Source organism: Purpureocillium takamizusanense, chromosome 12 (assembly GCF_022605165.1).
Source record: "Purpureocillium takamizusanense chromosome 12, complete sequence".
Classification (NCBI taxonomy): domain Eukaryota; kingdom Fungi; phylum Ascomycota; class Sordariomycetes; order Hypocreales; family Ophiocordycipitaceae; genus Purpureocillium; species Purpureocillium takamizusanense.
Genome location: NC_063079.1, coordinates 523014 through 550916, shown reverse-complemented (window position 1 = coordinate 550916; position 27903 = coordinate 523014). Strand labels below are relative to the sequence as shown.

At 50.7% G+C, this 27903-nt stretch overlaps 10 protein-coding genes across 11 annotated transcripts; 6 read left to right on the top strand and 4 right to left on the bottom strand.

Annotated features, from left to right (window-relative positions):
* Window positions 1–53: 53 nt before the first annotated feature.
* Window positions 54–1668, bottom strand: JDV02_010384 (uncharacterized protein). The gene has a single exon (XM_047992120.1). It carries the CDS (start codon window positions 1321–1323, stop codon window positions 370–372), a length of 954 nt encoding a protein of 317 aa, XP_047848133.1. The 5' UTR covers window positions 1324–1668; the 3' UTR covers window positions 54–369.
* Window positions 1669–1732: 64 nt separating this feature from the next.
* On the top strand, window positions 1733–4430 carry JDV02_010383 (uncharacterized protein). Its single transcript, XM_047992119.1, has 3 exons — window positions 1733–1976; window positions 2041–2868; window positions 2925–4430. Exons 1-3 carry the CDS (start codon window positions 1848–1850, stop codon window positions 4068–4070), a joined length of 2103 nt encoding a protein of 700 aa, XP_047848132.1. The 5' UTR covers window positions 1733–1847; the 3' UTR covers window positions 4071–4430.
* JDV02_010382 (uncharacterized protein) lies at window positions 4086–6587 on the bottom strand. Of its 2 annotated transcripts, XM_047992117.1 has the most exons (2): window positions 6009–6587; window positions 4086–5649 (listed from the first exon to the last, which is right to left on the bottom strand). In XM_047992117.1, the coding sequence occupies exons 1-2, from the start codon at window positions 6317–6319 to the stop codon at window positions 4356–4358; spliced, it is 1605 nt and encodes a 534-aa protein (XP_047848130.1). In that variant the 5' UTR covers window positions 6320–6587; the 3' UTR covers window positions 4086–4355. The 2 variants fall into 2 exon arrangements, with proteins under 2 accessions (XP_047848130.1, XP_047848131.1); XM_047992118.1 differs by lacking the exon at window positions 6009–6587 and having other exon boundaries at window positions 4086–6007.
* Window positions 6588–7182: 595 nt separating this feature from the next.
* On the top strand, window positions 7183–7569 carry JDV02_010381 (uncharacterized protein; the record flags this gene model as incomplete). Its single annotated transcript, XM_047992116.1, has 1 exon — window positions 7183–7569. The coding sequence occupies one exon, from the start codon at window positions 7183–7185 to the stop codon at window positions 7567–7569; it is 387 nt and encodes a 128-aa protein (XP_047848129.1).
* A 766-nt stretch (window positions 7570–8335) lies between these two features.
* JDV02_010380 (uncharacterized protein) lies at window positions 8336–10089 on the top strand (the record flags this gene model as incomplete). Its single annotated transcript, XM_047992115.1, has 2 exons — window positions 8336–8345; window positions 8399–10089. 2 exons carry the CDS (start codon window positions 8336–8338, stop codon window positions 10087–10089), a joined length of 1701 nt encoding a protein of 566 aa, XP_047848128.1.
* A 4116-nt stretch (window positions 10090–14205) lies between these two features.
* On the top strand, window positions 14206–14478 carry JDV02_010379 (uncharacterized protein; the record flags this gene model as incomplete). Its single annotated transcript, XM_047992114.1, has 1 exon — window positions 14206–14478. A coding segment is annotated over one exon (273 nt), but the record flags the coding sequence as incomplete, so codon positions are not given.
* A 6043-nt stretch (window positions 14479–20521) lies between these two features.
* JDV02_010378 (uncharacterized protein) lies at window positions 20522–21152 on the bottom strand (the record flags this gene model as incomplete). The annotated part of the gene is made up of 2 exons (XM_047992113.1): window positions 20522–20917; window positions 21108–21152. 2 exons carry the CDS (start codon window positions 21150–21152, stop codon window positions 20522–20524), a joined length of 441 nt encoding a protein of 146 aa, XP_047848126.1.
* JDV02_010377 (uncharacterized protein) lies at window positions 21068–23208 on the top strand. Its single transcript, XM_047992112.1, has 5 exons — window positions 21068–21211; window positions 21296–21402; window positions 21473–21712; window positions 21779–22213; window positions 22276–23208. The coding sequence occupies exons 1-5, from the start codon at window positions 21167–21169 to the stop codon at window positions 23186–23188; spliced, it is 1740 nt and encodes a 579-aa protein (XP_047848125.1). The 5' UTR covers window positions 21068–21166; the 3' UTR covers window positions 23189–23208.
* A 20-nt stretch (window positions 23209–23228) lies between these two features.
* On the bottom strand, window positions 23229–25221 carry JDV02_010376 (uncharacterized protein; the record flags this gene model as incomplete). Its single annotated transcript, XM_047992111.1, has 2 exons — window positions 23229–24858; window positions 24917–25221. The coding sequence occupies 2 exons, from the start codon at window positions 25219–25221 to the stop codon at window positions 23229–23231; spliced, it is 1935 nt and encodes a 644-aa protein (XP_047848124.1).
* A 723-nt stretch (window positions 25222–25944) lies between these two features.
* JDV02_010375 (uncharacterized protein) lies at window positions 25945–27766 on the top strand (the record flags this gene model as incomplete). Its single annotated transcript, XM_047992110.1, has 3 exons — window positions 25945–26222; window positions 26302–26444; window positions 26511–27766. The coding sequence occupies 3 exons, from the start codon at window positions 25945–25947 to the stop codon at window positions 27764–27766; spliced, it is 1677 nt and encodes a 558-aa protein (XP_047848123.1).
* Window positions 27767–27903: the final 137 nt, after the last annotated feature.

The window sequence follows — 27903 nt, the reverse complement described above, 5'->3', positions numbered from 1 at the left end:
AACCGAAGGGGCTACGTCCTGACGGGAAGCGCCGCGCAGAAGGAAGACACAGCGGGGGGAAGAAGAAGAGCGTCCGTGAATTTGACGCCCAGAGGTTCATTATTGCATAGATCATGGTGACTGAACAGGCCGCCCTCCCAACTCTCATATCTTTCGGCGCCTTACCCGCGGTTCTTTCTAGGGCCACGGGACTCTTGATGCTGTCTTCAGCGGACCGCTATCCTCGGTCTCCCCTTGCCGCGCCTTATATGTGCTACTGCAATTCCAAAAGTGTCCCCGCCCCATTCCAAACGCCCTTGCCCAGACCAAATTTCGCTGCAAGTTGTAGATGGCGCAGCATACACGGTAGGTTCCACTGTTCATCGGTCATCACCGCTCGCCGGAAATGCCCATGACGATGCCTACCGTCAGGCTGAGGACGACGCCTGATCCGACAAAGATTTGCCACTTGTCGCTCCAGACTCCCTGCCTCAGGAGCCACGTCAGGCTCCCGAGCGGGAAGAAGAAGCCAATCATCATGCCTCGGATCAAGATGTCCAGCACGCTCGACATGCTGCTCAGCTCGTCCTCGATGGTGGCGCCACCAGCGGCTCCTGCGCCCAGCGACGGAACCTCGCCGGCGTTGGAGTCGATCCACGCGTCCTCGAGCCCGCGAAGAGTGTCGGGCGAGGGCATGGCGTCCGGGGCGAAGCGTTCTGAATTTATGGACGCAAACTGCGTACGCAGCGTGGATATCTCCGACGACGTGAAGCCCGCCTGCAAGAGACGGTCGAAGCCGCGTGGACGCGGGCGTGTGCGCCACGAGGATGACCCGGCGCCGGCGTCGGTACCAGACGCGGTGGCGGCGCCGTTGGACGAGGGCATGCCGCCTTGCGTCTTGGAGCCATCACCGGTGGACGGGTCCGAAGGCGGGTTGTGCGCGGCCGCGGCCTCGGCGGCGAGGTCCGCGTCGGAGAGCTCATCGCCGATGGAACAGTTTACGTAGATGCGCAGCGGAGGCGGGGCGGCGCCCTCGACGGCTTTGCCCTTGTCCTTGCCAGCGGAGCCATGACCATCATCGTGGGCGCTTCGTTTTGCGGACGCTGAGGAGGCTAGTGGCGGCGGCGGCGGCGGGAGCGGCTTGAGGACGGCGGAGAGGGCGGAGGTGTCGGGCAGGATGCGGCCCTGGTGGATGAGGCGCAGCCGGTTCGGGGTAGACAGGCGCGTACGGAGGAGATGCTTGAGCGAGAGAACGGTGGTGAGATGCGGTGTGGGAATGTCGAGATCGAGGTCCGGGATGGAGGTTGAGAAGCGGATGGTGAGGTGGAGGGGCGCGGACGTCATGGCGGCATGGTGAGGGAGAACGGCAGGGCGCGCGAGCGGCGAGAGAGATGCGCACGCGGGCTTCGTCCGTTTGCCCTGGTTCGTGCGGTCGGTGCAGCGTAGGTGGACGTGCGCGACGCGACTGCGTGCCGTCGTGATAGGAAGTTTGAGAAGTGATGCGGATTGGGTTGGTGTCTCGGATGGAACTGCAGAACTGACTACCTAGGTGGAGGACAGCTGCCAGCCGCTGGAACAGGTGACGACACCTCAGCCACCCGCCTATATCTGGGGACGGGCGACAGCTGGCGCCGCACTGCCGGGCAGGGTTCACAGTGGGGGACCCGCCCGGAGCTTCCAATGCTTGCGAGCTCTCACAGTGGAGGGACAATGGGAGTTCAGTAGGCTTCATCCACTGCCTGCACCCAATAATATCTGCCCACCGCCCTGGGCAGAATGGTCGCCTTCCTCCCCCAACTTCCTCCTGGTTTCAACAATCCATCCTCTGCCAACGACGCACATTTTCTGTGCTCGGGGCACGCATCGAGATGGCACGGCTCAGGGGTGCCCGGTACCTGACCTGCTTCTACTGCGGCAAGCGGTCCGGGCTCAAGTACGACGGTGTGACCCGCGAGTTCCTGTGTCTCTACTGCGATGCCACCAACTACCTCGACGAGGTGAACGCCCGATGGCCCTGCCGCTGAGAGGCGCGTCCGAGACTCTGAGCGCTGACGAGAGCAGAATGGAGAGATTACGGATCCCCCTGTCGCGACGGATCGCGAGGCGATAACGACGCAATATGCCGTGCCTCGGCCTTCGTCGCCCGCGGCCGGTGGCAGCAGCAACATCTTCTGCCCGACATGTCTGAAGAACCAACATCTCTTCACCAAGTCGCTGGCACAGTACTTTCCCGACGACCCTTCCGATCCGGAATATGAGAAGCTGGAGCGCAACTACTACCGCTACCGTCGTGGCTTGGAGGAGCGCTATCCCCAGGTCTGCGACGAATGTGCCGCCCGCGTTGAGCACCGCATCCGTCAGGCGGGGTACACGGCCAAGACGGACCATCTGCGTCGCATGATGGACTTGAGTCGCGGTCGTAAGCCCATCCGGAGGCGGACGCCGCTGGACTGGGCGAGCGCGCTCGGCGGCGCCATCTGGAGGGCCGGCTTCGTGCTGCAACTGCTGTGGCACATGGTCATGGTGACCCAAGTGCTGCAGGCCGGCGATGCGGCTGGCATGCGCGATCCGGACGGGGTCGATTCTTTGCTGGGTCAAATCATCCCGTGGCTAGCATGGATAGCTGATCTCCTTCCAGCACAGGATGTGCTCATGCGTTGGAGCGTCGCGGCGGCGTGTGCCTCGGTATGGTGGAACCCGCACTTTGTGCAAGTGAACCGCGGGTTCACGAGGCACTTGCTAGGCCTTACCCAGTGGTACTCCTTTCAAGGCCTCATAATATTTTTCCGGCTAGTCTTTCGGCGAGTGGAGGGAATCAAGGGCGGGCGGAGCCAGTCGGTCCAAGCTCAGCTCAGCATACATGCTGTCATGGCCGCTGTCATGGGACTGGTGCGAACCACTGCTGGTATCGTGAGAATAGACAAAAGTGCTGACATGACACTCAGATATATGTCTTGGCCGGCAGGTCCATCCGGGTCGACACCTCACCACTGTTCGGAACCGACGACAAGCCTGCCCTGCCTAAGGCCACGACACCTGCCAAGCGCAAGCAGGAGGACTCCAAGACATTTTCGGAGCTTTTCAAGGATGCTTTGGAGTCACCTGATGGGCCTTCAAAGGCTCGGCCGGCCAGCTTGACTCCTCCATCTCAACGGGTCACGGGTCCGCAGCCGCCGGGCAGTTCGGCGCTGTCGTTTGGCGGCCTCGGCCTGTCCGAGACTCCTGCGCGACGGCGCCAGCAGCCGGTTCAGTACGCCGAGGAGATGGATTGGTCGCCGATCACACCGCACCAGAATCGAGCGATTGTGAATCCATCGTCGCCAAGCATAGGAACTAGCAAGTTTGCGCGGCAGGAGGTGGACAATCCCTTCCGCCACAAGGTTCCAGCAGCGCCAGTTAACCCAGCGCGGCGACTCTGGAACCCACCTCGCGAACCGGAGCCAGAGGTACAACCACCCGTGAGTAATAGCCAGAAGCTATTTGCCGGCCGCCGCACCGGGAGCGACCGCGGCAAGGCAGTAGAGGGCAGTCACGGTGTCGAGTTTAGACAACCCAAGTTCTTTGCACCAGATAGGGACGATGCAAGCTCTCTGGCGGACTTGCTGAGTCAGAGCTTCAGCCTGAGTCAGGAGCAGGATGTCGACACCAAGAGTGTAGACGGCATGGCAACAAACGGATCGCCGAGTCGGGTCGCTGCGTCGCGATCCGACAAACCGAGACGCAGAATGCCTCCGACGTCTAATGCAGCCCTGCCTGTCACTGTCGCTAGCTTGGGGTTGGCTTGGTTGGCGACCATGGTCATTGCCATTCCTTACCAACTAGAAATACGGACCGTCGTACTCCTCGTGGCTGGCATCATTGCTCTCTCCGATAGCGACGCGACGAGCCATGAGATTCAAACTTCGCCAACACCTCGCACGGTCGCGTATGTGCTCTCGGCAGTTGGCGTCGTCGAGCTCGCCTCCGTGTGTTGGGTCGCGACCAAGGTGTGGGAGAGTGACGTCCCCGAGGCTAGAGTTGACGTGTACGGACTCGCCTTGTTGGGGACGATGTCGGCACGTCTGATGCTCAGAAGGGTGGGAATTGTATAAAGAAATCATGTTTGTGTATAATTTGCATGAAGCGGGTTGGGTATGGCTGCATTTACATCGGGGCGCCTCAGGTTAGAGCCCTACCGCTTCGAGCGGCTTCGACTGGAGGAATGGTAGCATGACGTGGCGAACAGTGCCCGCAGTGTGTATCCTTGCTATGAAATACAGGACTCGACATGACACGAGGCAACGAGCCTGACCGGGCGAGGAGAGGGTCGGCATCGGGCACACAAGTATCGAGCAGTGCTAGACGAGGCTAACACGGCATAAAGAACTGATCGAAGATCAGCGTGGAGGAGGCCCTCGTATCCTCATGAGTCTCAACAGACGTCTTGAGCCGCGGATCTGGTGATAGCCCTCTTCCCTCTTGTCTCCATCCTTCACCGTGCCGCCCTCGCCCCTGAGCACCCGTGCATCCCTCCTCGCCACCACAAGGCGCAGCACGACCATGAAGACGGTCGTCAGCAGGAACCCCATGGCAGCAAACAACTGCACGCCAAGGTACCCACCGGTGGCATCTAGCATAGCCCCTGACAAGGGCGGGCCGAGGAGGGAGCCCACGCCCTTGAGGACACTCACCATGCCGAGCCTGGTGCCAAGGCGGCTCAGGTCGGGCGTGATGTTTGTCACGACGACGGTCGCGAGCGAGACGACGCCGCCGGAGAAGAAGCCGTACAAGACGGCAAAGGCGACGTTGCCGGCGGGTGTGGCGACGCTGACCCAGTACAGGAGGCTGAGGAAGGTGCACCCCAGGACGGCAATGTACGTGTCGAGAGCGCCGACGCGGTCAGCGATAAAGGACGGGACGATGCGGCCGGGGATGGTGCACGCGTTGGCGATGGCGACGAGGTAGTGCGCCAACCCGGAGGCGGTCATGCCGTGCGCGAGGGCGTACGACTGGAGGTAGTAGGGCGCGTTGAAGAAGACGAGGTTGTTGAAGAAGATGGCCGCGCAGTACAGCTGAAATGGCCGCTCCTTGAAGGCAGCTGTGTCGACGAACCACGCAAGCGAGAGGCCGCCGACCCCGACGCCCCGTCCCTGCCGCATCGTCATCCAGGCCGGACGCTCCCTCAAGGTACGAGGGCGCATCACAGCGAGGGCAAACAGGCACAGCACGACGGCGACGAGCCCCATGGCGCGGACCGCCCAACCAAACCCAACCGACCGCTGAAGACTCTCAAAGAGCAACGGGTACGTGGTTGCGCCGAGCCCGCTTCCCACGGTGGCGGCTGCCATGGCACGCGCCCTCCGCCGGCGAAAGTAGAGCGGCACGAGGGCGATGGACGGGACGCTGATGCAGCACGCGCCCAGTCCCATGCAGAGCCCCTGCGCGAGGAGCACCTGCCAGTACCGCGTTGAGAAGGAGGTGGCGACGAAGCCGGCGGCGAGGAGAGCCGTGCCGGCGGCGACGAGGGCGCGCGCGTGCCCGCGGTCGTAGAGCGGGCCGATGACGGCGCTGAGCGCCATGAGGCAAAAGGTCTGCACGGAGCCGATCCACGAGACGGCCGAGGGGGAGCTGCCTGATCGGAGGTGGGCGGTGTAGTACGACTGGAAGACGCCAAACGAGTTGACGAGGCCGCTTACATGCGCCCGAGCAAATTAGCATACGCACAACTTCTTTCTTTTTTCTTTCCTTGTCCATTCCATGATTCCGCGCGTGTGTGTGTCTGTTGGGTATGTTGGTGACACGGCAGATACGAGGCGTCTCATCTGGCGGACAAGACGAAACGAAACAACAATGCCCCCGGGGAGGAAGAAAGGGACAGGGAGGGCCATGGCGACGCTGTGTTGGGCCCAGGGGTGAGAGGACGAAGGGGAGACCGGGAGGAAGAACTGGACAAAAGGGGGCAGGGCAGAGTAGAAACACAAACGCCAAGAGACAGGACGAAACCCGCGAGCAAACAAGGACTGGAGGGGAAGGGGAGGGGAGGGTCGTACAGATGGTTAAAGTACAGGGCAAACGAGGCTGCGACCTGCAGCCAGGCCTTGAGACCGCCATCGACCCGCTCGTCGTCAAAGTTGCGCGCCTGGTCCAGCACGACGGGGGGCGGCGTCGACGGCGGCGGTGCCTGCATGGTGAGATGAGGCGGCACCTCGTCGACGCCGTCGCCGCCGCCACACCCGTGCGCCCACCCAGTCGCCTCCTCGTCTGTCGCGGGAGCCGCACCGCCAATGACACGAATGGCTTCATCGTCCGCTCGGCTCGTCGAGGGGTCGAGACCGACTGCTACTGCTGCCAGGGGCGGCATGCTGGATCTGGTGGCTGCTGATCCACGCTCTGGTGGCTGTGGCTTGCATCTGGGGGCGCCCGTCGAACAACGAACAATTCGCTGACCGGACAGGGGGGGAAACAGGGGACGGGGGGAGGTGACCTCGTGATCTGTGAGGGGCCAGCAGGGCTTGCTCGTCCCCTGGCTGCAGGGGGAAGGATGATGAGGAGGGAAGAGAGAGAATAGGATGAAGAGCGAGAAGAGAAGCGTCGAATATTTCCAACGCGGTGACCGAGTAGAACCAAGGACTAACTAACGTACTTCGTATAAAGTAAGCAGTTGGAGGCACGCGATGGGAGGACATATCGGGACACGTTGGTCCACTAAAAGCCCGCTTCTGTCGTTACGTGCCGCGCGGAGTTCGGGAACCAGATGCGGCAGATCCGGCTTGGCGGGGTACGTAATATGGGCAAGGATAATAAACGGTTCTTAAACGTCTGGGCAGGGGTTCGCACTACTACGTTGGTTAGTCTTTCGTACATACTACAATCTACCATACACGCCAGTGACAGCTCTTGGTGAGTTTTCCATGGAGGAAAGCGTCGCTGTGGAGCGAAGACCCAACGAATAGTATCATCGCCGCACTTGTACAATGGCAACTAGAGGGAGGGCGAGTGTTCGTGATTCTTGGACAGCCAGCTGCGCCTCGCTCGTGCCTGGCATCTCAGCTGAAAGCATCACCAGGATAACTGCATGTTGGTCGCAAAATGAGGCGAGTTGCTGCCTTTGTGCCCGAACCCCCCCCCCCCCCCCCCCCCCCCCTGGATCTTCAATTGGGATGAACACCAGTATGCCACCTCTATTGGAGACTGAGAGTATCTCATGTCTGATCTAGGACGAAAATGGACACCGACGCCGTTGCGGCTTGTTACTACCAGACTGCGCCTCGAACACACATGCAGTACTTGATATCTGCCTCTCGCTTGGCCTTTGCCACTGTTTCATCCAAGGCTCTTGGCTGGGCTCTTTCTGGTAAGGAGCGCATTGTGACGCAAGGTAAAGCTACGCCGAGGTGTGCCTTGGATGAGTCGCTTCGGCTGGTACTGTGCCTGTTGGAGGCACGGGGTAGGGTGCCCGGTTGCGCGTGGTTCTCGGCGCGGATCCTGGTGCTTCTCATCCGTGTGCCGACCGTGAGGCCTCAACGGCATCGTCTCAGGGAAGCTGACAAGTCCTGGAATGCTTCACCACAGTCGGTGCCCGATAGAGCTCCCGATGATGATACCCGATGATGCTACGTACTGTGCTTTTTGAAGCATTAAAGCCCAAGCATGTTCTTCCGCTTGGAGCGTTTTCGTCCCCAGATGCTCCTACATCTATCCACATGATACATCGCCGTCAAACAAGCCTCAGTTCTTGAAGATTTTGACTCCTTCTTTCTGACTTTACCTTACTCTTCCTCAAACTCGAAGCTCGGCGTACATAATGCCGTCGTCACCTGCTACGAACGGCTTCCGGCAGCTGGAAAGGTCGCCACCTCCTAGCCAAGACCAAGTCGTCGCAGGCCAGGCGTCGCAGCCCAAGAAACAAGCATCAGCCACTCTCCAACGCTCGACATACATTCTTATCTTTGTCGGACTGTATGCCATTGCTGCAATCGTTGCCTGGGTGCTGAAGTGCATTGCCAGTGATCGACCGATCGGGGGCTACTCTTATGGTTACCATCATTTGGGGGTGCAGGCCAACTCCGAGGACGAATCCCTATCTTACGACAGCGAGATGATTCGCAGGAGCTTCTACTTCACTTATGTTGCTAGAATGCTACAATACGCCGTGGCAATACTAACAGTTCCTTTGATTTCTGCCGTCTGCTCGAAAGCAGCTGTGGTATACGTCCAGAGGCGACCACGGCCTACCGAGCGCCGTCGCACTCTAAGACACGTTATAGCGCTCGCTGATAAGGCTTGGACAACCCCGAAGTTGCTTTTGAAGCTTGCATTTCGGGCAAAATCGCGGAAACTGCATGGATCACGGCTCCTATGGCTTTCTATTGGTCTCATGGTTCTCGGTGCGCTCCAGCTTGCCGAGCACCAAACGACTCCTTTGCTAAACTGCGCTTAGGTATTTCTCAAAATCTCATACAAGCCGCCCTAGTGAACTACCAATACGTATTCGTCCCCCGTAACATCTATCGAGTGGACGGGTATCAGGCAGATATCCTCGGCCGCTTCTCCGACGACCCGGATGACGACGGGCACACCATAACCATGACACGCAATAGGCTCATCGCTGCCAAGAACACCGATCCGCAAGTAAGATTGTGGTCAACAATGCAAACTTGCAGCGGTATACTTCAAGACGATGAATTTCCCTGTCGCGCACCGGGTACCCAGTACACTCTTGGGAACCTAGCAAACGTTAAGGACGCCTTCTGGTCTCAGCTTCCGATCGGGTTTAGCACAGGGCTTCTCAGACAATTTGCTCCTACGATAAATTCGACAACATCTTTGAACAGCCTTACCTCCGAAGAGTTTGAGCTGAGCTGCCTCAACAAGAATGATTCGCTATATTTGTCCTACCATGGCCAGGATCCGAATGTTGAGTTTAATTTCGAAGTTTGCATGCCTGGAAATATGACGCAGTCTCCATGGAAAGCGATACGTACTCGGCAGGAGTTTCGTGAGGAACTTTTGCTTAGAGCCAGTCTATCGGGATCAGGCCGAGAAACGTTTAAATCTGGCATACACGTTCGCAATATCAGCGTCAGTACAACAGCAGCATACTTCCAGCTGCCAAACTACGATAATTACCAGTCCATATTACCCAGGCTAGATTCAGATGCGGATCCCACAGAACTTTGCGGCAAACTACCAGATTGCGCTATTCAAACGATGGGGACGAAGAAATATTCTCGCATGGTGGTGGCCAACGACACCAACTCAGGGACGAAAAATGTAACGAAGAACCCGCACAAAGGCCCTCTTCTGACAATCGCGCTTGCGCTCTTTGGTCCCGGGTCTTTCTTCAACAACACGCGCAAGGACTACGGCGTTGATGAACTTGGGCAAGCTCAGTGTTCCCGGGTGCTACCCATGACCCACCTCTTCCGGCAAGCCGACGGCCGCCGAATCGGATCTACCGATATCGATCCGTGCATCAAGAAAACGAAGGAAGACAGGACTGTCTCGCTTCAGGCGCAATACATATGGTCCTTCTTGACAGACTCGGTCGATGACCAGGCACGAATTACCAATGCTTTCGATGCCGCAGCTTTCTTGACCCACGACGTGGTCATGACGGGCAGCCTGTCAAAGAGCGATTGGAAAATATCTTACGACCTCGGAGACTCTAATTACATTATCCCCGACATTGAGCACTACCCTCGCCGAATTATATCGGCCCATCTTGCTGTCTACTTGGCCTGTCTCGTGGCTTTAGCCATGTACAGTGCAGTGATACCGCGATGGGCTTCCGAACTGGATTCTTTGGTCATGATGCAGATTGGTGCGTCAATGGCGGCTGAATTACCCTTTCTTTTGACCCCTGAAGCAGAAGATGTCGAGGTGCTTGATTCAGCCGATGGTTGGATTGGTGAAGAAACCGGGGGCAACGGAACGGAGGACGACGAAGGATCTTCGGGGGGGGGCACTACCGCAAATATCAGCGCCCTCAAACTCGGTGGAAGCACGCCGCTGAAAGGAGGACGCAGGTACAGAAGCTACACTCACAAGGACGATTGCTGGTATGATTGGTTGCCTTTCTACCACACCTACTCTGGTGGCCACATGCAGTCAGCTGGGACGAAGGAATGATTCCGCGGCAAGACTGGGCAGAGAGCAAGGGAAGGAGGCAAGAAGTTGGTTAACCCTCTTTGAAACTGTCATACATCTCGTATTTCTGGCGCAATATTCCGCGTATTGAGCCGTTCCCGTTGTTGGTCCATAACCCGTGACTGCCATATTCTTGAACCGCGTATTCAGTTGCCCCGAGTCCGATCTATACAACAGGCATACGTGAGGGAATTGATACGGCCAGAAAGGCCGTGCAAGTGAAATTGAGTGATCGTCGTGCTTTGCGATGCCATAATTTTTGAATAGCGGCTACTTGAATACAGTCACGAGCATGGCGACGGTCATTCCATGCGAAGAATACCATGATGACAAGGGTTGGCACTTAGTACGAGGCGAAACTCATTAGAAGCCACTAAATGCCCCGTCAAGCGTCCTGGGCTCTTTCAGCGCTGATGCAGAGCCCCCCTTTACCTACTCAACGTTGTTATGCCATGCTACCTTCATGCCGGTAGCCGTGGCACTTTCATCGCCTCCGGCGCTGATAGCGAGGAAGAGCACCACAGACTCGTGATAATCAGCCTGTTAGGATAGCCCTGCACGCCCGACTGCATTTGGGGATGAAAGCGCATTGTCAATTCCGGCGCCACCGACGTCCGCGTACGCCCGCCCAGTCGCCTCATCAGGTACCATCTTGTGGATGGTTGCGCGGATGGTGTCATCTCCCGCCTAGCCTGTTGGGACATACCCTGCCGAATTCCGTCAGGGGCGACATGTTTGCTCCTGAAGGTGGTGGTGGTGCCTTGCATGCTTGGGGGCGGCCGTAAGGTGTAACACAACTTTCAGTCGCCGACCAGCCAGGGTCAGTTAGGCTTGGCATGCGGAGACAAGGAGAAGGATGATGATGAGGGGAGAAAACAGAACAGAGAGCGGGAAGTGAAGCGTCGCATGATCATACACAATGACAAAGTACACCACTGGCAGTGCCAGCAACGGCAAAACATACTGAGACGACGTTGGGCCCACAACCGTCTCGCCCATTGTCGGGATTTAGGAGCCCAAAGCCACACTTCGGGATGGCGGGGCGATAATATGGACGGATCTGAAACGCGGGGGTTGGAACATTATTGCCCAGGATGAAAGGGCAACCGGCAGTGGAGGCACCACTGGCAAACATCTACCCGTCCCAACAGCTGCCGAGCTTGCTTTCCTTTTTCGTGGCATCGCGAGATTGTTTTAGTCGTCTGCATTCACACAAATGTCAATCGAATGGAGGAGTGAGTGGGCGTCATTCTTGGGCACATCAGCCAGCTGCAGCTGCGATTTGCTCGTGTTCGCCCGCATTTTCAGCTGAAGAAGGCGGCCGGACTTGCAGCAGTCCATCTGCATGTTGGTCGCGAGAAATTTGGCCGATGGACAGAGTCGTACGTCTTGGCCATGTCTGGTCATGTCCGAGATGGACACCGACGCTGTCACCAACTCGTGGCTGCGCCCGCAAATAGTCGACGAGGCGTCTAGAACAATGACAGACTCATTTCACCAGCATACACGAGATTGTTCACGCGTCTAGGTGGTGGTGACACGGGACATAATGCTGAGCTGGGGGTAGTACGAAGGGGGCGATATTCTCGTTCAGGATTGGTTACCTGCAAGTTGAAACTGCACCGCTGCAAGGGACATGGCCCTGAAGCCTTACGATGAGCCGCATCCCAGATCCACGAGGGGCGTTCAGCCTCCCACACGGCAGGCTGCTGCTACCTGCAAAGCCATGGACATGGCGCATCCAAAGGCTTCGCTGCTTTGCTAGAGTACCTCATGTGCGTTCTGCGTGATATGACTTCAATAGCCTGTCTCAAAACCACATGTAACCCATCCGCTCTGAGCTGGCTCAAGGCAGCTTTGCTAGATTTCTGACAAGATGTCTCGATCTAGGCAGCAGGAGCCTCACTGTAGCTACCCCTGATATTTAATTAAAGAGCAAGGCCCCCAAAGGCTTAAATATACCCTCCACCCGTTGCTCTCCGTTTCTCTGTATCAGACCGTCCAGTCTTCACCCAGTCATTGCCACAACATTTTCCGTGTCAATCGCCCCTTACACTTGCGATACAACTCCCCTGGGGCTGGTTGGGACCCTAACAGGGACTTGTACGATGGCAACTCAATCTCCAACTCCACTTGCCGACCCTCACGTGCAAGCCAATGCAGAGAGAAGTGCACCAGGCGACGCACGCAAGCTCCACGCCGAGAACATGAATGAGGATTACACTCCGGCGCCTCTTCGGCGTCACGTGTACATTGTCGTTTTCGTTGCGCTATACGCCAGTGCTAGCATCATTTCCTGGGTTCTCACGTGTATCGCCAACAATTCGGGGGAATACAGCATCAATCAATCACATTACGGGTATTACAACAACGAGGGGTTCCGTCAGGAAAGATGGGTGACCATGCTGCGCACGGCGAAACTAAGTCTCCGAAGTCCGATGTCGTTCAGGTTAATAAGATTCCTGCAGTCAATCGTCTCGGTGGTCACGGTTCCTTTGATTTCGACAGTCTGTTCACAGGCTGCTGTCGTCTATGTGCAGCGAAGGGCCGATAGCAAAAGCAACGAGCCGACGCTTCGGCAGGTAGCTGCACTTTCTGACAAATCGTGGAATGACTCAATACTCCTTGCGAAGCTCTGCTTCTCGAGGGAGTCACGAAAGCGATTTGCATCCCCCTTCCTATGGTTTGCTCTGGGGCTTACGGTATTTGGTGGGCTCTGACTTTCTGAGGAACTTTTGCATATACATACTAAGTTGCTGGCGCGCAGGTGCACTTGTGACCCCCTTGCAGGCAGTTACGAAGTCCTACGGCCGGGTACGGGTTCCTGGCTATTTTAATGCCAGTAATGGCACTGTTGATACTGCTTTCCGCTTCGGGCCAGCAGCGATTGAGAAAACAGACTCTATCGTGCTTACTCGGGACAAGCTTGCCGCACGTAACATCACGGGCGTTCACCCAAGCCTATGGTCTTTTATTCCAGACTGCGACAACATGGGACTGGATTGCCGCGCGCCCCTTGGCCCCAATACCCTTAAGGCAATGAGCAAACTCAGTCTTCCTTTCTGGTCCGGTTTGTCACCCGAGCTTCGCACTGGTCTTATCAAGCAATTCGCGCCCCGAGTTAGGTCTGTTGTGGCTATACAAGAGGCGCACAAAGACGATTTGGAAACCTGTTTCCGGCGGGAACCGATACAGCATTTCTCGTCCGATTTCTCTACCGCTAAAGTCCAACTCAAAGTCGAGGTTTGCATGCCTAGAAACAACACATCATCTCCATGGAAGCTGGACCGGAAACGGCAAGCCTTTCGCGAGGATGTTGTCATAGCAGTAAGATATCACGACAGTAAAGCCAATTCCTCCGAAGAGGTACAGATCTCCCGAGTTGTACTGGAAACCATCCTGGAGTACTTCGAGCTCCCCAACTATATGAACAATGAACGACTTCAGCTGCTTGACATAAATGACGATCCCTACGATAAGTGCTCCAAGGACTGTTTCCCCCAGGGAAATGATGCAGAAGGACAGCAGCGCAAAGTCCCAACTGCTCGCCCAACGGGCATGAATACACAATCACAAAACATGACCAAGGGCCCGCTACTGACGGCTGCATTGGCACTATTTCAAAAGGGGAACTTTACGGAACCCTCTAATTCAGGGGTGGAAGTCGATCCCAATGACATCAGTAGGATATGTGATTGGGCACCACAAATGATTGGCCTGGTTCGCTTGCACACAGGACATGACGATGCCTTTGATCAGCTGTGTCCATATCCAGTGATAAATGGCACCTCGTTGGACGAATTTGTTGACACTCTTTTTACAACGCTATTCTCACGAGCCTCGAATAACCCTGCTCTCACCGTCGCACCTTTGGAAAACGCCATCAACATAGCAGCCTTTCTGGCCAACGACGCAATTTTGACCACGGGCGATGCCGCGAACAAATGGGAGGTACATACTGACACTGGAGGGTTTGGGCAAGCCCCCTTTCTGAGCCCTGAGGCTTTAGCTGTCATATCAGTTCTCCTTGGCTGCTACTTGGTCAGCCTCTTGGCGATGGCGGCGTACAGCGTCAGGACACCACGATGGACTCGTCAGCTAGATGCTCTAGCCATGCTCCGAATTGGTGCTTCAAAACACGAATATTTCCCACTGCACGTGGTAAGGGAACCGGAAGATGTTGTGGCGCTTGATGACCTGCCGGGCTGGATTGGAGACGGCAGCACGGCGGTCGAGAGTCAGGTTCGCCATGACCACGACAGCCAAGAGGAGAAACAATCTGGTGACGTTGGCACGCTCAAGCTTGGTGCTCCAACTCCCTTGAGTCCGAAGAAGCTGTATCCTTGCTATAATACCCGGCCGGAAGATTAGGGTGACTCGGGTTGCGACGAGAGGGCCGGGAGACGTACGCGGACTTGCTACATCTGAGGGAAATGGTTGCGTTGGCTTCACGAGGATGTAACACTTGTGGCTTCAATATTGCTCTTGTATAATAGAATGCTATTTTCTTTGCACTTGATGGCTTCGATCTTGTCGCTACGGAGCGAAGAAAGAGGAAAGGGCATTGCTGAAGAAGTGACTGCAGGCTGAGACATGCACTATGTCCGCGAAAGGCCTCCCATCCCGGGGAACATGTGTTGCACGGCCCGTGGCTGCAGCACCTATGGAGGCAGCCCAATGTAGCTGCATATAGGGGTCATTGATATCGTCACAACCCCTATCCAAGGGTCATACATCCCCTATAGCTAGCCCGGCTAGGCGTCATATAGCCCCTATAGACGGACCTTAAATATATATATATAGGGGGCATAGGTCCTAATAATAGATAGAAAATTAAGGCTCTTATAACCCAGAAAAGCACCCCTTATAATAGTTATAAGCCCGGTCTATAGAGAGCTATAAGGAGCCGCTTTTTAACCTATTTTTTAATCCCCTTATATATCTAATATCCCTATAAGCTATATATTAGCTTAAAATAGCCTTAAAGACCCTAAAAAGATAGGAAATTAAAGTAGTAGCTACTAACGGCACTATAATATCCCCTATTCCTCTTATAACCTTCTACTATAAGTATAACGCTATAGAAAGTCCGGAATAGCTTAAGACTTCTTAGGTAACCCTTAAGGGCCCTAATAACTAAAGATAGTAGATTAATAATATCTATAAATATATTACTACTTAAGACCTATAAGACTATATAGACCCTAATATAAAGGGTAGGCTAAGTATATATAAGCTTATTAGGCCCCCTTTAATAAGCCCTAATATAACTATTAAAGAAGCTACGAATCTAAGGATATTATATAATATATATAAGTTTAAGTAATAAGTCTATACTTAATAAAGTAAGGGCCTAGCTTAGATATAGGCCTATATTATTAAGACTATAGGCTCTTATAGCATAACTATCGTTAGCTATTATAACGTTAGTAAGTAGCTCGAGCTATTATAAGCCTAGGTTAAGCCTATAGATTAAGTATATAAGTAAGAGGTCCTTAAGAGATTCTATAAGACCTTAAAAGTAATAGAACGGACTAAAGCTAGCTAATAGGTAACTAATTAATATAAGGTCTTAATAGAAACCTAAGCCCTTAATTTACCTAATATAACTAGCTTAAGATTAACGTAATATATTATATAGTCTATTAGCGTAGTTAACTCTATATTTTCGGACTATTAGATTAATCGAATAATAGATATAAGTTAATCTAGTAGCCTTAATTAGTAAAGGGAGATCCTAGATAGCTTTAAAATAGTAGAGCTTTTTAAGTAAATATAATAAGGCAAAAAGAACCTTCTTAAAGGTATATTTATAACCTTTTAAGGCAATATAGTAAATTAAGACTAATAGCTATAATAATAGCTAGCTAAGTAATCTACTTAATAGCTAAGTAATAGATTAAATAGTATTATAGTTAATCTAGACTAAAAGCCTTATCTCTATAGAAATAAGTATATATAGGCAATATACCCCTATTTAATTAAGTTATTAAGATAAGGTAACTAAAGCCTATAAGAGGCTATAGCTAATAAGGTTAAAAAGTAACTATCTAAGTAGCGTATATATAATATAATTACGCATAACTTAGCGTAAGCTAATATAACCTTTACTAAAGGACTATAACGGACCGAAGAAAGCAATAAGCTATAATAAGAGGTTAAAGGAGTAGCTTTTATAAGTAACCTAATAGAATAAGGGCCCGAGCCTATATTAGGCACCTTCTTAATAGCTACTTTAAGGCCTTACCTATTAAGGGATTCTTAAATCCTTAATTCTAGGTTAGATATATATATTTATAATAATAGGGCTAGATTCCTAGTCTTTAAGCCCTATAAGACCTATAAAAGTACTTACGCTAGCGATAGTATAGCTAAAATTATAAGCTATAGATCGATTAAAATCCGGCTAGATTAAGGAGGGGTTTTCCTATTATAAAGGGTAGCTTTTATCCCTAGCTTCTATATAAATATAACCTCTTTAAGCTACTTACTTTAAAAAGGGTATAATTAAAACCCCTAGACTAAAGATATAACTAAAGATAATATACTTATATTCTAAACTAAACGGCTATATAGGTAGCTAGTTATTAAATTTAATAATATCTCGGCTAGCCTATATAGGGACTAACGGCCTATAATAGCTATAATAGCTATAAGTAAGATAGAAGAAAAAGGGGTAATAGAGATACTAGACTTAAGCGATAAAGACGATAAAAAAGCTTATTTTATAACCTCTTTTATTAAGCCTAGGCTACTATAAGCGGTAGAGGTATAGCTATAGCATTAATAGATAGGTTATATTAACGCCGCTACCCTAAGGTAGCTAAAAGACTATATAATAGGCTCTAAAGTTAAAGGCACTATATATAATATATATAAGCCCTATAGACTAGCTAAGGCATATAAGATCCTAGCCCGCTAGGCCCTATAGATAGTTATAAAGAGACCGTTTTAAAGAGTATATATTAACTTCTTCTTTATGCCTATAATATATAACGGTAAGTAAGCTATATTATTAATTAAAGACTAATATATAGGTCTAGTTTATAACTTCGAATTAAAAGACTAAACTAAAGTAATAACGCTATAATACCTATAGGGGCTAGAGACCTAAATCTAATACTAATTTAGGCTCTCCTTAGCCTAGATATATAGGGATAATAATAGAGCTTTTATAATAAGCTATTAATAATAGCTTTAAATAACTTAAATTAAAGATAAAGCTATAGCCTTATAGACCTTAGCTTAAAATAGCCTTACCGAACGTTTTAGGGGGGTAATTAAGTCTAAAGCTAGGGCTATATAGCTTAGGGCTAATCTACTTAAAGAGCTATAGCTAAAGACTTAAAAAGTAACTATATACTTATATAATAGGTTACCCTAGTAGTTAAAGGGCTAGAAAATGCCTTTTTAACTACTTTATAACTAGCTATAAGTATATAATAAAGACTTAAGCTATATCTCTATATAGCTAGACCTAGCCTACTTAAAGGCATATAGATATAGGGCCTATCCCTTAACGAATAAAGCTCTCGAAAGTATATAAAAAAGAGAGCTTAAAGTTATAGTATATACCGAAATAGGCTATTTTATTAGCTACGATTTAACTAATATCTTCTACGTCTAGATCCCTTAAAGAGACGAAGTTAGATAGGTTAAGGATATAACCTTTAATAAAAGGTAGTTCTTTAATCTAAAGGAGCTTTAAGGTATAAAGCAATAATAGTAAGAGCTAATAGTATACTTATAGCTACTAGACTATATCTTAGATAATAACGAGCTTTATATAGGGGTAGGCTACTTTAAGGACGAAGACGATACCCTATCTATTATAGTAATTAATATATAAGGCTTAGGGCTAAAGTTAATAGACCTCTTAAAAGGGTTAGAGACTATAAACGACTTTTAAGACGCCTATCTAACGCTAATAGCTATATAGACCCTTAAGGTACTAGCTATTAACTTATAGCTCTAACGGTCTTAACGCCTAGCTAGCTATAGTAGCTTAGCTATATTTACTATATTTAATAATAGCTTTACCTAAGCATAGAAAATATATCTATATAGATAGTTATTATTATCTAAGCCTAGGACCTATTAAGAGGTCTTAAGGTATTAATTTAAGTAAGGCTTTAAGGAAGCTATAGGCATTAAATTCGGTAAATTAACCTAAATAGGTACCTTCGAGCCGACCCTAAAGATAGCTAGTTAGCTATAGGCCCTACCCCTAACTTAAGTCTTTAAATATAAGTATAATAAATATAGTTATTTTACTAAGCTAAAAGCTAGGCTATATACCTAAGGGGATATATAACTACTATTATATAAGGAGACCTATATAGTAACCTTAGCTAGCTATAGCTTTTAGATCTTAGCTACTATTATAGCTTAATTCGATCTTAAGACCTAATAGCTAAATATTATTAACGCCTTTATAAATAGCCTATTAGATAAGGAAGTCTATATACGCTATCCCGATAGATTTAATAGGCCTAAATAGACCCTATAGCTTAAGAGAGCCCTATATAGGCTCTATAGATCTCCCTTATTATAGTAGTAAGACCTCTTAAAGACCCTTAAAGAGCTAGGTCTTAAGATATACTTAGAAGACCCCTATATCTTTAATAATAGCTAGGCTATAGTCTTTTTCTTCGTTAATAATATTATCTTCTTATATTACTAATAATATAAGTAATAAATAGAGACCTTAATCGATAGACTTAAAACCTATTATTAAATAAAGGATCTAAGGCCCCTTCGCTAATTCCTTAATATTAGGGTTTTAAGAGACTAACTTTAAAGATATCTATAGCTATATTAAGTAGCCTATATTAAATAGTTAGCTACCTAATTCGGCTTAATTAAGCTAGACTAAGCGCCCTTTAAAGGAAATCTAATACTTAATATAACGTTATAGTTAAATAAGGGTTAAGCTATAAAAGTAGAGATCTTACTATATTAATATAAGATCGGTAAAATTAATTATATAACGGTTATTATATAGGTAGATATAGCTATAGCTATATTTAAGCTAGCCGAATTCCTACTTAACTTATTACTATAATACTAAGCTATTATAAGCGATATTATTCGATATCTTTATATAATACGCTTCTTAGCTATCTAGCTAGGTAACTATAGCCCTAGCCTAATAGCTAGGCTAGCGATTAAAAGCTTTTACTTTAATATTAAGGACTTTAAGATAGCTAAGCCTATAGCTAAGAGCTCTTAAGCTAGCTATAGGGACTTTAAAATAGTATTAGATATAGCCTTTATAGATAATCTAGAGACCTAGCGGTTAACTTAAGGGTATATTATATACCTATTTAGGGGCCCTATTAGCTAGAAAGCTAGAAAATAAGGTATAGTTATAACGTTATTAATAGAGGCAGAATTACTTACCTTTATATATATAGTAAAGGAAGCTATTTCTATTATATAGCTACTAAGGCAGCTATAGCTATAGTTAGATAAGCCTACTATTATTAAATATAATAACTTATAGACTATCTAGCTTATAACTTTATAATACCTATAGATTAAGACTACCCTTAAGTATATTAATATCTATAGCTACTAGGCCTAGTAGGCCTATTAAAAGGGATAATTTAAGGTCGAATATACCCTAACGGTATATATACTAATAGATAGCTTAATAAAGCCCTTACTTAACTAGAAATTTACTTAATTTATTAAGTAGCTAGGGCTTATTAATATTTAAGAGCTATTATAATAAGAGCCTAACTTAAATACTAAAGAATAAGCTAAAAAACTAATCCTTAAGAGCTTATAGTATATATAGTATATATTATATATAGTATAGTAAAAATGCACCTTTTCTAATTACTTAGGTTATATTATATTAGACTAATTAAAGCCTATAGCCGGGCCTAACGATAGCTTTATCTTAACCGTAGCTATTAATATAGGGGGGTATATTATACGGCCCGTAGTTATAGTACCTATAGAGGTAGCCTAATATAGCTATATATAGGGGTCATTAATATCGTTATAACCCCTATCTAAGGGTTATATATCCCCTATAGCTAGCCCGGCTAGGCGTTATATAGCCCCTATAGACGGACCTTAAATATATATATATAGGGGGCATAGGTCCTAACAATAGATAGAAAATCAAGGCTCTTATAACCCGGAAAAGCACCCCTTGCAACAACATGAGTAAGGTTGAGCTCCAGGATAGGTCGCTATGACGCCTTTATATGAAGTTGCTCAAGGCGTCACTAAGCAAACCTGATTCTTTTAGCGGAATTGCGCTCCCCTTCTTCTGTAGCCCGGCCCTATTATGCCAGACAACTTTCATGCCAACAGCCGCGGCACCCCCCACGTCTCCAGGGCTTCCAGCAACAAATAGCACCTCGGAAGCGTTGACATCCAGCGCTGTTAGGATGGCCTGCTACGCTTGTCCAACGGGCTTGTAGAAGCCGCTCTCCTCAGCTGTAACAACAGCCTTGAAGACCTGTCCTGCGTCTGCATCAACCTGTTCCGCGACGTTCGAGGCCGCCAAGTGGCACATGTGCTTCGAGCAATTGGTGACCACGCCAAGCTCATAGCCCTTCTTCCTAAACAGCCTTAGCGTCGCCGCAGCCTCGGGCCACGGACTTAGATTCGCCCAGTTGCGAAGCAGGGTCTCCGGAGCCGATTCGGGGAAGCCAACGTCGCGCGCCGCTTGCCTGACAAAGTCCTCATACTGGGAATAATGACCGGCCGCAAAGGTGAGTTCGAGGTACCGTGCGCGCCACGGTCTTCCTTCTGCCGCGGTCGCGGATGGGGTGGAGGCGTCCCAGAGGCTCTACGATTCGATGAGAAACCCGCAAGTGGCGGTAACTATCGACATGACTCGGTGCGGGGCGTGGGGTTAACATTTAACTTCCTTTCCCCAACCCCGCTTCTCCGAGCGTTGCTAAGGTACATAAAGCGTGAAAACCCGGCCAAAGGTTAGGTCGGTCTTATGGCTAATGGGGCATTAAGGGTCTACTCACTCGATGATCAACGTCTCCCTCCGAGTTGAGGCGAACATGCGACATGCTCAGCAGCCGCCATGCCGCCGAAAATAGCGACATGCGTCCACTGCCGTCAAATGAAGGTCTGCTCAGTGATGCCGTCAAGTCTGGAACGCTGGTTCTTTTTTCTTGTACAAACGCAAACTGACGAGAGACATTCGAGAAAGGTCAAATGCAATGCCAGGGATGCTGCTCCCGGGTCATGCTCTCGATGTGTGAAGCAGAGGCTTGCGTGTTACATTGACCCAGCATTTCACAGGACGGCAAAGAGGAAGTGAGTGTGCCAAACTAAAGACCCAAAGGAATTGCTCGCTGTTGAGATCTGATATTGATGTCTGCCATAGAAAGATGCGTGATCTGGAAGAGGAACTGAAGCAGATCAAGGACTCCATGGATGCGCCCTCAAAGAAAGTGTTGCGCCGTACAGAACAGAGTCATTCTGATGCTGGCACTTGCGAGGTCGTCGAAATTCAACCTTCTAAATCGACGCATGAGCCTATTACTCCCACGTCTATGGCTTTGAACGCGCTGCAGATTGGGGACGTGACACTGACTGCTGAGGCCGTCGCCAAGATTGTGTCTTGGTAAGTTATGCCTGCGACTGCTGTTCTCAATGATTAGTTTGAGGTTGCTGAAGCATTAAAACACAGTTACTTCGAAACCTGTCACCCGAATTTTCCAATCTTGTCAGATCACGCCGTCTTTATGGAAACATGCGACCAGAGCGAGTTTCTTTTGTGGACTGTGATAGCCGTTGGCTCCGCAGAGCTCAGCGACTACTCAACGATCCGGGCGCTCCTGGAGCCACACATTCGCGACATGGCGACCCAGGTCTATGGAGTGCTAGACTATCCGCTGCAAACCGTGCAAGCTCTGATACTCCTATGCTGGTGGCCGTACAGCTTTTGCTCCCATCGAGAGGACCCAAGCTGGCTGTACTGCGGACAGGCCGTGCACTTGGCACTCTTGTATGGCTTGCATCGGCCACATAAGCACTCGAATTTCGTGTACAATACCACGCTGGATGAGGAAGGCATACTGACATACCAACGGGCTTGGGTTGCGTGTTTCATTGTCAACCAAATGTGAGCAGCCGTGCTGACACAACGTGCCGTTGGGGAACCACCATGCTCATATGTAATTATAGGCTGAGCAGCCAGCTTGGGATTCCAGCCACCGTGGTACCGCCGACATTTCCGCAAAGTTCCTCGACCAAGCTACAACTGCCTTTGGTGTTGAGACAGCATCTAGAAATTGCGACACATGGCTATCATATCTGCCATGTTCTTGGTGACCATGAGACAACCGTCTCCGGTCTTTTGCCAAGCCCAGAGTCTACTATCCGGGCGTTTGATCAACAACTTAACGATCTGCGTACCACGATTAGCGGGGATGGTGAACAAAACATTCTGGTGGAAATGGCCCTACTTCGGGTCCAACTGCAACTGCTTTCATTCAATTTCATTCAAGAAGCCAGCCCTTCGCACCGCACCGGCTCACTTCCATCCACGGCCGACCCTGCAGCAGTATCGTACATGTCTCGAGCCGTCAAGACAGCAGTCAGTATCATAGATGTTGTGGTCGACCGACTAGCGGAGAAAGGGAAAACAGCCATGGTTAGTTTTGGGGCTATGGGCGCCGTACACCTTCTGATAATGATTGTGGGCATCTATGGCCACGAGGACCAAGGTGTGATTCGTAGCGCCATCGGTCGAGGCTGGAGATTCCTCAACGACAGGTCCGAGTTCGAGTCCGACAGCTTCTCCAGGGCGTGTAAGATCGTGTCATTCCTGAGCCGGAGCAGGGACGGGGAGAGTGGCAACCCCGCTCTGCACACACCAGTCCAGGCCCGCATGGCCGCCAACTTCGCTTTCGAGAACGCGTGGAAAGCGAAACACCGCTTCAGCAAGAGCGTTCGGGATTCGAGACCTCGCGATTACACAACTGCTGCTGCTTTGGAAGAAATATCCCTGCGAGGAGTGCCTGACGAGATTTTTGATGACGACTTTTTTGAGAACTACAATATGGATGGAATGTTTGACTGGTTTTCTGGGTTGTAGTCTCTGGGCTTGACAATAAGATACCTATTTCAGAAATCTATCACGCGCAAGCGTGCTCGGCTCTTTTCAGAGCCTCCAAGTCCTCAATGAGCTCAGCCGGGAGCGGAATTCCAATGAGCTTGATGTACTTCTGACTCCCATGAACATCATCTTCCATGAATCCTCCAGAGGCCGCTGGCTTCCCATTTCGCAGTCGCGGTAAAGTCGCCTTGAATGCCATTGCGACATCAAAGAACCCGGCCCACGATATATCATCAGCTGCGATACCGTAGAGATTAGCTACTGTTTGCGTGTTCAAGATGTCGGATTTCTTGACAAGGTCGTACACGGCACGATTGTCAAACATGACATCCAGTGTCACCTCGAATGGACCCGCATTCTTGGACCGAATAACCTTGGCGATGTCGAGTAGAGTTCGAGGCGAACTTGGAATCGCCGAGCCTGTGGTTGCAAATTTGGCCGTGGTCTTGATTTGCGCGGGCGGTAGTCCAGTGGGAATAGGGGCTCGCGGGGAACTTGGAGACTTAAAGTCTTGCATCATTCCGTGGCCAATGTCAAAATGCTTCCACCGGAACAGTGAGTTGGAATCCGTTTCATTCTCTCCACTTGCACGCTCTTCGCCTTTCTCGAGCTCAAGGAGGTGGTAGACGGAGAACTCGGTGCACTCTCCGACCTCAATCTCGAACCTGCCACCGATGCCCATGCCAAAGGTCCCTGATGTGGCTTTCTGGCCGGGATATGACCCATGCGCAAAGTAGACCCTTAAAGAAGAGGCTATGCTTGTGGCTACGGCCTGTGACTCAGCCAAGGTTTCACTGACCACGAAGACCTTGTCTGGTACCACGTCCGGACGCGATTCGTGAAAGCCGTACATGTGAATCCATATATCCCACTTTTCAGTGACATGTTGGTGTTGCTGACCAGCAAGAGCCTTGCCTGCCTCGAGATACGCGTGGATTTGTGGGATGAGGATAGGGTCGCTAAAGTGGCCCATCATGAGCGTACGGAAACCAGTCGACCTGGCGCCTTCGAGCTTGACCGTGTAGGGCGTGGCCAAATCTTCTCGGGACAACGAGAACTTGGCACCGTAGACTCTCGTGCCAACTCCGTCACTCAGTTCTGTGAATGTAGCCATCGCCAAATCAAGGTCACCGCCGGGCCCAGGCAGTAAATCGGGCCTGGTCTTCTCATACAAAGTGTGCGCAGCCACACTCAAAGAGGTGCAAACTGCCCCGGGCGTCAGCGGCCTAATGTCAACTGTGAAGTCTTGATTGATGATTCCGTATGCACCCATGCCTTTTGGTGTCGCACACAGGCCGCCACATTCGAGGATCTTCCCCATGTGTACAAGAGAGCCCAACTGGTCGGCGCCCAGGTCGGTAAGCTCGCCCTTCTGTTCCAGTGCGTGATACGCCGCGAACGCGATGTAGGGTGCAGGGTCGTATGCCCTGCCGCTGACGAGCACGTTGAAGTCCGGGTTCGCGCACATGGCGTCCATGAACGGCTCGGGCCCTATCTGTGGGACTATTCTTGGTGTATGCTCGAGAACCTCAGGGGTCAGGTCTGGGACTGAGCGGCCACAGCCCCTGATTTTGCCGCTCTCCAGTCTGCTGAGTACCAATGCCTTATCAAGCTGACAGTATATGGCGATTGTCTTGACTTTCCAATGCCTGTGCACAGATCAACACCAACTCGGTTGTGGGCTAGGAGGGATTCGTATGCACTTACCTGTTCTCCTCTTCGTCTGCAATCTCCCTGATGATGTCTACAAACATATCGACATGATCGTCGGTGCCGTCACCACCAGCCGACGAGACGAGGATAGGCACCTTGTAACGGATGGCAAGACGGAGCAATTTGCGGAAGTCTCGCTTGTAGGCGGATCTGGGACAGGTGGTCGTTCCGAGTGCTAGTTTCGATGGCCCAGAGTCTGTCGAACCGGAATCTAGGATGAGTGCCGTTGGAGTCTGAGAATGACAGAGATGGATCAAGGCTGCCTCAGTGTGCTCCTCATTAAAGCCGTAACCCATCATGCCGACGGGGGTGACGACTTGACATATGGCATTTTGGGGGAGACTTGGGCTTGCACTTTCACCGGAATCACAGTGAGTTGTAGCAGAAGGCGACATCGTGACGTTTCTCCACAGGGTAGTCGTCGTTATAAGCGATTGTTCGATGCAAACAGTGGTTTGAAACGATCAGTGAGTTATAAAATCCTGGGGCAACTTGCTGTATTAAGAAAAAAACGGCCAAGGCGAGATCATCTTCATTTTTAGACAGCTGCGTGTGATCTGCGCTTCGCTATCGGGCAGCGGGTTGCTGCGGAAGCGACGAATCCCGTTCTCGCGAAGCCGGCGGCATGCGGTCTTGCGACATCGCTTCCATGTGCGATATCGCAAATGCGAGAACGCTTATCCGATATCAGTAGTTCCTGATGGGCCCGTGGTGGGCCATAGTTGGTGAGTTATGATTGGGAGGTTACCTCCAGCAATGGGGACCAAGGCCTCGGCAATCGTCCCCCGCATTTCATGAATGCGGAGGCCAAGCGATCTGACAGGGGCTGGATTTGGGTCACAGCTTGCGATCAATGCGAGATGTCAATAAGGATCTTACTACATATAAAGACTGGCGAGATCTCAACGACGTAATGAATCCACCGTCATTTTAGATGCACAGCATCGCTTTCATAGGGACCCCTTTTGGTGACCGGTTCTATCAAAGTGTCACTCCAAGCTTTACTCGCTAGCGCCCAAATTATGGCTCCCGCGGTGAAGAAGCCCCTGAACGTTTTCAAGCTTGGCAATACAGGCCTACCACCGCAGGTCTTCAACTGGAGACTATGGTTTGCAGTTGTCAACTTCGGCCTCCTCGGTGCGGCTCGCGGTTTGGACGAAGGTCTCATTACCGGCGTCTTCAACTCCAAGGGGTTTCAAGAACTTTTGCACCTCGGCAACTACTCGAAAGCCGAGCAAGCAAACATCAAAGGCAACGTTTCTGCCATGACATTGATTGGCTGTGTTCCTGGCTCTATCATGTTAGTCATAGCGCCGCTAATCTTAGGAACGGTTTTGTAGCATTGGACTCTGGGGTCTGGACTAACGGCTGCATTATAGCGCTTACTTTGCCTGCGATAGAATCGGCCGTCTCTGGACGGTGCGTGAGGTGTGCTTAGTTTGGCTGATTGGAATTACCATTTTCATGGCGAATCAAGGTCACTTGGGCGCAGTCTATGCCGGAAGATTCATCGTTGGACTCGGTGCGAAAACCCAAGTCAACCATGTGATTCGTCTCAACTGTTTGCTGATTTGGCGGGTTTGAGCAGGCATGGGACAGATTCCTGTGGTGGGACCAATCTACATCGCAGAAGTTGCACCGGCGCCCATTCGAGGTCTCTGTACCTGCTCCTCTACGGCCCTTGGGTACCTGATCTTGGTCATTGCCTACTTTGCCAACTACGGCGCGCGTCTACACCTAAATGGCACCAACGCTCAATGGGTAAGCCTCAACATCACAGAGCCTCCGCTGTTTACAACCGCTAAGTATCCTCTTCAGCAAATACCAAACAGCCTCAATTTCATATTTGCAGGCGTCATCTTACTCATGTCCTTCTTCCAAACCGAGACGCCTCGATTCTACGTCAAACAAGGAAAGCCTGGGCTTGCGGTCAAAGCCATGGCACGCTTTCGCAACCTGCCACCAGATGATCCTTATGTACTTGAGGAGATGTCTGCCGTCCAATCCCATTGGTTGGCGGAATCCGAAACGACCAAGGGACAAGGCGCAATTGGGCTCGCTAAAGAGATCTTCCTTGTCCCGAGCAACTTGTATCGGCTTTATATCGGCGTGATGGGTCAAATCCTCTCTCAGTGGTCTGGCGCGGGCTCTATAACTCTTTATGCCGTGGACCTCTTTAACGTTGTTGGCGTCCGCGGCCAGGAGGAATCGCTTCTCATTTCAGCAGTCTACGGAATCGTTAAGTTTATAGCCGCCTTGATATGTTTGTTATTTCTTGTCGATGTTGTTGGGCGAAAGCGGTCCCTACTCGCTGGCATCACTCTCCAGGCCATCAGCATGATTTACGTGGCCGCTTTCCTGTCCAGCACCCCGCAGCTAGGTGTGGACAAGCACTTTGAAGTACCTGCGTCAAAACGCGGCGCCAGTCTGGCGGCCATCGTCATGATTTTCTTCAGCGGGTTCGGCTGGGCGCTCGGGTGGAGCAGCATGCAGTACCTTTTGACGGCCGAGCTGTTCCCGCTCCGGATCCGGGCGGCATGCACGTCGCTGATCATGGTTGCGCATTTTGCCAACCAATATGGCAACGGACGCGCTGTTCCAAACATGCTGTTGCCGTTGGGTGAAGGAGGCATCAATCCGAGCGGCACGTTCTGGACGTTTGCCGCTGTCACGGTTGCGGGTGGGATCTGGGTGGTCTTTACTATTCCTGAGACGGCTGGCCGCACGCTGGAGAGCATGGATCGACTATTCCAGTTGCCATGGTATAAAATTGGCCTTAGGGGTAACGATGATGCTGCTATGCGGGACGAGGCGGAGACTAGGGAGGAGAAGGTAGTAACTTAGTAGTTGAACCATGGAAGACCTATTTCCTAGTCTATATCTTCATATGCTCTTTGAAATACTCCGGAATAACGGAGTGAAAAGACACTGAACCCTGCCCGGTGGCCGGCACTGAGGGGCACCTGTAGTGCCTGCTGCAT